This window comes from Neolamprologus multifasciatus, chromosome 7 (genome assembly GCF_963576455.1).
Source record: "Neolamprologus multifasciatus chromosome 7, fNeoMul1.2, whole genome shotgun sequence".
Classification (NCBI taxonomy): domain Eukaryota; kingdom Metazoa; phylum Chordata; class Actinopteri; order Cichliformes; family Cichlidae; genus Neolamprologus; species Neolamprologus multifasciatus.
In genome coordinates, this window is record NC_140445.1 from 29,139,454 (window position 1) to 29,148,481 (window position 9,028).

Genomic DNA, 9,028 nt, shown 5'->3' on the forward strand with positions numbered 1-9,028 from the left:
TGTCATAAATTTTTTTTTTTAAAAAAAGGAAAATTAGAGACATCAGGTGTCATGTGACTAATAAATCTGCATTTCTGAAAGCAAAGACATTTTTCTGCTGGATGTGACTGTGGGGAAGAGGTAGATTTTTTGTGCATTATGTTCATAAGTTTTTTGAATAATGACTTATTCATGTTTGCTTTTGAATTATAAACAACGATAGACCAATAAAGAGTCTCTCTGTCTTTCACCCTTTTCTCCTGTTCAGCCAAGACAGTTGTTCAGCAGTTCTTCAAGTACCGTGAAGGTAAAGAGGCAGAAAGGAGGAGGTCCCCAAATCCAAAAAGAAATCAACAAAAACAGCGAAGGTATAAATAAAATGTTTTTTAAATGTTAATCTGTTGTCTGACAACACTTTTCTAATATGTGACCACTTTTTTTCCTGAAATGTAATCTAGATTTCTGTTGGGATCATGAACAAAAAAAAGACTGGCATGAGACCCATAAGATGGAAATCACTACCATTACATGTTGACCCAAGCTGGTCATCTGAGAGGCTGTTGGGTGCTGCCATTAAAAAACTGAAAGATTTCAACCAAGAAAGATGTAGAATACATCCTGCTCTACCCTGATGGCTCTCAAATAAAAAATATTCCAGGAACTGACACACCCTTTACGATTGAACTCTACAAAGAGGCCGTTGGCAAGTCTTACCAAAGAATTACACTATTTGTCTGCACCCTTGAGGACTTTTTGTCAGAATGTAAGTTAAATAGAATTGCCATTAATTCTTTTTTATAGTCATATTGTTAAAGAATCTTGTGATTACTGTGTTGAAATTTTAACCAAAGTATTTCCCACAGTTCCCACAGATGTTAGTGTTTCAGAAGATGAGGAGGATGATGAAGTTATCGTTAGGGTACCACCCGTTACGTCACCCCTCTCTGACACAGTGGTATGTAAATCTCAAGAATTCATTAGTTCGAGATGTTAGTGCTCTCAGTTCCGGCATAATGCATTCAATGTCTGGATATAAGACTAATATCATTCTATCGTTGTATATATAGTGGTAAGAATCTGAGCAGCCATAATCAACGAGTTTGGTGTTTGATGATTTTATCTGACAGCTTTGGTCAAGTCCAGAAAACAGTACACCAGAGCCTATACGTCGGTAAGTTGGCTACCTTCTAGCACATTGATCTGGCCTCTGTGGCAGGTATATAAACATCTAATGTTTTTAACACTTTAATGTTAGCATGTGATGGCCACAAAAGCATGTTATGTTTTATAACATTTTCTTTTTATCATTGGATCAATATTTTATAGGTTACCTTCAATATCCCAAACATCTGATGTGCAAGTATATAATACTCTTTTGTATAACAATGTTGCATATTTAATTGTTAAGTTTCATTTGCATGCCATTACATCTGCAGTTGTTATGGTATTGTGTTGTGTTTGTGTTTATGCTGAAGGTTCAGTGTGGTACAGAATCTCAAATGGCATCCACATCAGGAGAACATACTACAAGTTACAAGTTAGTCTTAAGTTATAAAATTACATGATTTCCCCTAGGGATCAATGAAGTATTTTGATTCTGATTGTGATTCTAAAATTTAAAAAATATAAAATGATATATCTTGTAAATAATTATAAAGTAATAAGCTCAGTGAAACTGTTTTGGTTTTTTTTGTTGTTGTTTTTTTTTAATTACAGAGGTTCTCTATCTAATCCATAACTTGAGCAAATTCAGTCATGGTGAAGTACTTCAGACCCAACCCAGCCAAATGTAGAGCCAGAATTACTATTACATAAAATGTATTTTAATCTTCTGTTTTTACTCTTCTTTCACAGTATGTATACCAATATCTATGCACCTGTCGTTATTGACAGCAGTTCTTCAGATGCTGAGGGAGAGGAGTTGCAAAAGGAAAACTGGTAACTTTCATATCTTGAATAAGTACACTAAACCCATAATGTTTGACTTGCAGTTAGCCTATTTATCAAATATTTCTTTACTAAAAATAGTGCTGGGTACTGCTGCTATTTTTGATCCTAACCTTTTACAGGAGCAAACATAGCTTAACTGTTCCTGAGAAGTTATTCTGCTGATGATTGTATTCAGAAAGAAAAGATTCTTAAAATTATTTGGTTGCTGATGATTGTTCTTCAGATCACTATTTTGCTTTTTAAAATGAATTAACAGAAAAAGGCCAATTGATAAAGCAAGAAAAATTACTTAAAAGATATTAAACCAAAAAAAAACCCATAAAGTGTAAATAGTGTAAATATTTTGTTGCTTTTCACTGACTGATTCTACAGTGATGAACCTGATGGATTGACGGCTGCAGATGTCATCTCAAATCTGGCTCTGAAGATCAACAAAACCTCCTGTAGCAGATTCAACATTAACCGAGCCAATGTCTGGGATGGTGCCTACCGAGGCTTCAGAAGGTCTTCATATAGTCCCAACTCTGGCATGATGGTGAAATTCTCTGATGACGTGGGACTGGCTGAAGAGGCAATAGACACAGGTGGGCCTACTCGAGAATTTCTCACCCTTTTGATGGAAGCCATAAGGACGAGAAGAATATTCGAAGGAAAAGACTATGCCAAATATTTCACATTTCATAGTAAAGGTATTTATTTTTTTCACTTTTTTTTCCATGTTCAAAATTACTTTATTATAATGTAATGTCTTTATCTTTAGCTGCAGATGAAAATGAATATTTCTACGTTGGAAGAATGATTGCAGTTTCCATTGTCCATGGTGGTCCAGGGCCATGTTGTTTATCTCCAAACTTCTTTATGTACCTTGTTGGAAAAGACAAGACATTCGAGGCACCAATTGATGATATACCAGATGAAGAAATCAAGAAGGCTCTACTAGAGGTAAATTTGTGATGTTATGATTATGACAAACGCCAATAAATGCAAATTTTTAGTCTTAGTTATCCACTTAACATAATATTAGTAACTAACTGATGCCTGAAAAGATTACTGATTGTGTAATCCAAGACTGTGTTAAATTGCACATTAATAGACAGCATGCGAAGGATGTCACTTGTGCATGTGTGTGTGTGTGTGTGTGTGTGTAATATATATTTTTCTCTTTAGATAAAGAATGCAACATCTCTAAGTGAGCTCCGAGTAATCTCAGAAAAACACTCAAGCATGCTCCAGACAGCAGGATGCTATCGATTCATGAGGACACTGGAGGATAAGAAGAAGGTAGTAGCGGATTACATTCAGTGGTACTTCATCTACCGAAACCATCTTTCCATCCAAAGGTATAGAATTCAGACTATTATGTGCCCATTTAACATAATCTTTTCAGAAGAATAAATTGTTACTTTTTTTTATTCCAGTGAAATTTAAAGGACGGAAAAAATATATTCTAAATGCAAGACCTTTTTCAGGAGGACTTCTTTCTTGTAGCAGGATGAGTGTCTTAGCTAGATAAGAATGTTGGTTACTTTCTTAACACAGTAGTTTCCCATGTGAAGTTTTGCTTGCTTGCACAAATAACATTAAACATTTTATTAAAAATTAGACTGTTTTCTAGTTTCAGAGAGGGTCTAGCAACACTGGATTTTCTAAACGCCCTGGAACAGCATCCTTCACTCTTCTTCTCATTCATGTGCTACACTGAGACCAGGCTGACAGCTGATCTTCTTGAGAACATCTTCCATGTGCAATTTGGTCCACTTGGCAGCTCTAGGCGTCAAGGGAAGACAAGAGTACTAAGCTACTGGCAAGACTATCTGCTTTCTGTAGAAGGTATTAAATTTGTTTGAAAATGTTGAAATGAGTACATTTATGTCAGCAAAGTGTAATGGCCCCTTTTTCCTGTTTATTATCATTAGAAATAACTTTTTGTCTCTTTACATTCACAGAGAAAAATGGAAGTCTGTCTCTTGAAGACATCCTTATGTTTGCAACTGGACTGAGAGAAATTCCTCCTGCAGCAATTCAGCCAAAGCCACAACTTCTTTTCCAGACCACTTCACGCTTCCCTGTAGCAGAAGTCTGTGCAAATACTATCAAAATCCCAGTGTTACACAATTATGAGGACTTCCAAGAAGCCATGGATTATGGCATCCAGAACTCTCCTGGGTTTGGGCTTCCCTAAGGTCCAAGTCCTTTTGCTTTTAAGCCACATTTATGGTTTTAGCAAACATTTGAAGTTTGTGATTTTAAAATCTGAAAATTTTGTTTCTAATAATTTATAATAATTTTGGTAACATAAAGTTTAATGCATCGCAGAAAGTTCAATCAGGTTTTGGAATTTCAAAAGCATAATATCATAGTTGGACAATTGAACAAGTTAGACATATTTCACTGTGTTAAGATTTCTGAAGTACTGAGACACGCTAGTATAATAACACAGGAAAAAAAATCTGATAAATTCAGTTAAAAGGCTTTATTTAATCAAACACTTCTGTGTTTGATTACATTTTTTGTAAGATATGCAAGTTGTTCTTGGAGTAAAAAAAAAAAAGAAAAACCCACATAAATACAGGTCTTGCAGAATGCTTTTGTAAACCTTTGTTTGTAAAACAGATCTCCAAATTAATCAACGTGTTTGTTACAGTACCTAATTAAAAGGAACAAGTTATTTTGTACAGTATGGTCTTTTGATTTCTTCAGGCAGAAAGCGTACACACTGAAAAGTTGACGGTAGTGAGACTATTTATATAAAAACTATGGTACTATTTTTTTTCAATACTCATTAAAGTTGGTTTGTGACAATTAGTGTCAGTGGTAATTGTACCCACATCTAGCAGATGATTTTACTTCTAAAGTCCAGTCATATTTTTGAGTGTTATATAATTTTCAACTGCAGTAGTCCAGTTGACTGGTCGAGGGAGCTCACTCTGTCTTTCCAAGTTTGTGAAATGAACCTGGAGATTGTCGTCCCCACATAGACTGTACTGAGCAGGTAGAATGTCATCAAACTGGTGCAGGATTTCTTGAGGCACTTGGAATCCACACTCTCTTCCACCATACCTTAGGTCAGTCAGAAAAATGAACAAATCCAGGTACTATCCTTCAAGGTTACAGCAAAAGCGCAAAGTCAATCTTATAATTAAAAGTCAGTTCTGGAAATTGTGATTTTAAAGAATCTTAATTATGCATATATCTACATTTGTCGTTTTTAGCCAAGATGTGATCCAAAGTTAAAATATGATTGTCTAACTTTTTTTTTTGTTGTTTTGGAAAAAAATATAAAAATAAAACGTATGTGCATGAAGTCAGAGAACAGAACTAATGGCAAAACACAAGTGGCAGCTTTAATTTCTATTCAGCAAAAAGGTGAAAACAACAAAACACACTATTCAATTGCTAAAGTGTGTGTAATACCTGCTGTGAGTAACAGTTAGGGCAAATTGTTAAACCTAAATGACATACTGCTTGCTTAACTCAAGTGGTTAGGTCAAGAAAGAAAAGAGTGCACATAAGGCATGGACTGTTCCTGAAACATTTTATAAATGAACAAAAGGTGGAATAACAGCAAGCTGGACAGGTACCCTGCACATAGAATACACTATACTGAGGAAGAAAAAATTTAGTAAAACTATGAAATAAAATACATGGACTAAATACATACCTATGAGGCAGGTGATACATGGCTTCTGGTTTACCAGATGGACAACAAGATTGGCGCACAGGTCGGATGGTGTGAGTGTTCCAGAGATCTCTGTACTCGTCAAGCTCTTTTTGCAAGACATTAAGGAAGACATATCGTAGAAGGCATTTATGTTCATGACTGCCGTTGAAAAGATGCCTCTCCCTCAGGTCACTGAAGAGTTCAATCCAGAACTGAGTTCTAATGGTGGAATGACAAGGCATATAAAATTTAATAACACAAGTAATTCAATGTAATTGTCCTCTTTAAAAAAAAAAGTCGTAATCTTAAGAATATTGAACTGTGCGCAATTTCGTCCAAACAAAAGCTTATTCACATGTTCTGAAGTGTTTCATCAATGCACTGCAGGAAAAAAAAGCAACTTCACACAAATAACAAAATTTAACAATATGATTAATCTTTCTGTTATTCCTGCATTTGGCGGTTGAACTTAAGAAAAGTTGTAATATACAGGTCTGTCCATATAAATGTACCATTTTGTTTCTACATGAACACTGAAGCTGTTATCACTTGTTAGATACCACACAGAAATCCAAAAGCGAGTGAAAACATCAGTATTTTTTTTTTGGCACACAAAGTCGAAGAAATGTCTGAAACAAACGACCTCCTCTAACAAATTTCTGTCATGTTGGATCAATGTTCTTATATTACTCATATTACAGTTCTCAAATTTGAAGAATCCCTTGTTCTTTTATTTATATGACTCCCTACATGTAAACTATTTGATCTAGATGTTAGTTTGGTACTACGTAGGCACACAAATTTGAATAAATTTTACTCAATTTTAAATAGATCAATCTTTACTGATGCCATTGCCTCTAGGATTTATAATAATTTATTAAAATGTTGAATGTCAGTTTGTTTGTTGTTTTGTATAGTTCCTTTTTAGGACTTTTGTGGAATGTCTGAGTCGGATTTTCTTTTTGAGTGTGTTGTTTTAATACAAACAAATGTCACTGGTATACCAAACCATTTATTATAGTTTTTGAAGCAGTCGTGCATCACATGAGAAAAATGTGTAGGTGACTATGTTTTTCTTTGTTTGTTTGTGACTGTAATTTAATATTTGAGTATAAAACCCCACCCACAAAAAAAAGTATATCACTGACCACAGAACACCTTCAGAACCATTCAATTTTACTTTCAGAATATATTTTAAAAGCCATGTACCTTTGCTTTCTGAACGAAGACCACCAACTTTCAATCCGTTGATTTGTAGTTGAGGTGCCATACATATGACTGTGGGCTCCTGCAAGTTCATCTCCATGGTCTGATCTTAAAGCACAGTGAATTGCTGCCATTGTGCCATTTTCTGTGCCACAGTCTGTACGAAGGCATGCTGGAAGTTGACCAAACTGTGACACGCACTCCATATAATATTTTGCAATGATACCTGGGTCATTATTTGAGCTGCCACAGCTGAGCCACATAACTTTCCTTGAAAATCCATAGACACATGCACTAATAGCAACACCAAAGGGCTTCAGCTTATCATAACCATCCACATGCCACACTTGATTTGGTCCTTCTGAAAAATATCCTCTTCGAACAAACCTGCGTTTACAGCGACGCTTAACACCATATGGATCTAGTCTTGAGAGTATGTGCATTACATCATTTCTTTTAACTTTCAGATTATACTTTTGTTGCAGTGTCTGACACATGGATCTGTAACCCAGAAGCTGACCTGAGCCTCTCAGTTCTTGTGTAACAGTGGAAATGACAATGTCAGTGGGAGTAAAGTCAGTCCTTCTAGTCATTCCAGCATCTTTTAGCCTCCTCTTTAATGTTCTCAGACTCATACAAATATTATGCTTGTTTTCAAGAAAATCCAGGATCACTTCATATGTATGGCCCTCAGAGAAATACTTATTGATGATGTCTGTGACTGAGACTGGGCCTAAGGTTGAAGAGAAAACATGAAAAGATAATTATGACCGCAGGAATCCACAAATGCACTTAATAAGTGTTTTTAAAAAAATACCACATCTGAAACAACTCTCAATAAACATGACTCAAGTATTTAATCTTCTTGATGTGTGCTTAAATAAAGGCCAGCAAAAGCTCAAAGAACATGGACCAGGATTCAGGACTTATCACTCTCATTAAGACCTCTATGCTGACAACTCAAAATGAGCAAAATTAGAGAAGTTAGAAGAATTTCGTCACTGTGTACATATGCCCTATTAAGTAATAAACTAGTTTTTAAAATTATGCCGTAGAACCGGTGGCAGGCTTAAACCAGAATACAGTTCTTAGTACCTACCAGTTCATGCCTTTGTGGTTTTGGAATTCTGATTTACCTTTGCATACAGAGTCTTTAACAATACAAAAACCTTAGAATAAGGAAATGAATATAGTACTTTGGAATGGCACATGAATAATAATCCCCCCCCCCCAAAAAAAAAAAGTTTAACACGCACTACTGAAGCTACTGTGGTGTATATAAGTCATTATGAAGCAATTAAAAGGTGAGCAATAAATACTAGAACATAGGAAAGTGAAGTGCTTACCATTCTCTATAAAAGGTGCTAAAACTTGAATGTTAGTTCCACAGGACCCACAAAAAACTCCAATTTGCCCCACTAGCTGGATTCCACAATATGGGCAATACATTGCCTGATGAAGACACAATGCCAAATTAAAACCTGAACACATTAACTGCAACACTCCTTAATGACTTTGACTTATTAGTATTTGTTCTCGAGTTTAAAAAAGCTTCATTTCTAAGGCTACATTATCTTTGTTAGACTTATCTTTGAATGTATATTCCAGATATCTGTAGTATTATTAGAATCATGAGATTACAACACATTTACCTCTCCTCCACTTCTTTGAAGTGTCTCCCAGTCCCGCTGGTTAGCATGTTTTGATTCGTGCAACTGGTCCGTCGGGTTATTGTCTCCCCAGGAACATTTCCGTTGTGTTTTTTCCTATTTCCGTTGTGTTGTGTGTGCTTTTGCAGCGCTTTTCTTTTCGCAGCATTTTTCTTTTTGCAAGTGTTTTCCGAAGTTGCAGTACGTTTGGCCTCTCAGGGCCACCGTATTATTAGATATACTCCTGCTCAACCAACCTTCTTAACCAACAAGTATTTTCTTTCATAACACCAAAAAAAAAAAAAAAAAAAGAGTTTGAAAATTGAAGCACAAATCTTACTTCAACATGCAGCAAGTTTTACTCATCGTGTACATCAAGTTGTAGCGGGCTCTCTACTGCCCCCTGTTATCAGAGCTCAAAACAAATCCCACTGGTTGGGCAAATTTGTAGGTAGTTTCTATTGGGAAAACTGGGCTAAAGAACAGTGCATAGCCACAACCAGCACCACCCGGCCCTGTCTCAAACGCAAACAGTTGTTTCTTCAAGTCAAGTATAAGATGAGCAGAAGACATCCAGCTGCGC

At 35.7% G+C, this 9,028-nt stretch overlaps 2 protein-coding genes across 8 annotated transcripts; one reads left to right on the plus strand and one right to left on the minus strand.

Annotated features, from left to right (window-relative positions):
• Nucleotides 1-21: 21 nt before the first annotated feature.
• LOC146514505 (G2/M phase-specific E3 ubiquitin-protein ligase-like) lies at nucleotides 22-4,313 on the plus strand. Of its 6 annotated transcripts, none has more exons than XM_085165480.1 (11): nucleotides 22-347; nucleotides 438-934; nucleotides 1,047-1,150; nucleotides 1,306-1,339; nucleotides 1,455-1,516; nucleotides 1,834-1,917; nucleotides 2,302-2,513; nucleotides 2,690-2,871; nucleotides 3,097-3,269; nucleotides 3,545-3,759; nucleotides 3,876-4,313. In XM_085165480.1, exons 5-11 carry the CDS (start codon nucleotides 1,479-1,481, stop codon nucleotides 4,109-4,111), a joined length of 1,140 nt encoding a protein of 379 aa, XP_085021606.1. In that variant the 5' UTR covers nucleotides 22-347; nucleotides 438-934; nucleotides 1,047-1,150; nucleotides 1,306-1,339; nucleotides 1,455-1,478; the 3' UTR covers nucleotides 4,112-4,313. The 6 variants fall into 6 exon arrangements, with proteins under 6 accessions (XP_085021606.1, XP_085021602.1, XP_085021605.1 ...); XM_085165481.1 differs by lacking the exon at nucleotides 22-347 and having other exon boundaries at nucleotides 438-742; nucleotides 843-934; nucleotides 1,107-1,150; nucleotides 2,302-2,618; XM_085165476.1 differs by having other exon boundaries at nucleotides 1,306-1,516.
• Nucleotides 4,314-4,383: 70 nt separating this feature from the next.
• On the minus strand, nucleotides 4,384-8,629 carry LOC146514506 (uncharacterized). Of its 2 annotated transcripts, XM_085165473.1 has the most exons (4): nucleotides 8,143-8,629; nucleotides 6,800-7,529; nucleotides 5,591-5,809; nucleotides 4,384-4,989 (listed from the first exon to the last, which is right to left on the minus strand). In XM_085165473.1, the coding sequence occupies exons 1-4, from the start codon at nucleotides 8,285-8,287 to the stop codon at nucleotides 4,779-4,781; spliced, it is 1,305 nt and encodes a 434-aa protein (XP_085021599.1). In that variant the 5' UTR covers nucleotides 8,288-8,629; the 3' UTR covers nucleotides 4,384-4,778. The 2 variants fall into 2 exon arrangements, 1 of the variants encoding a protein (XP_085021599.1); XR_014874950.1 differs by lacking the exon at nucleotides 6,800-7,529 and having other exon boundaries at nucleotides 4,386-4,989; nucleotides 8,143-8,625.
• Between the last annotated feature and the right edge of the window lie 399 nt (nucleotides 8,630-9,028).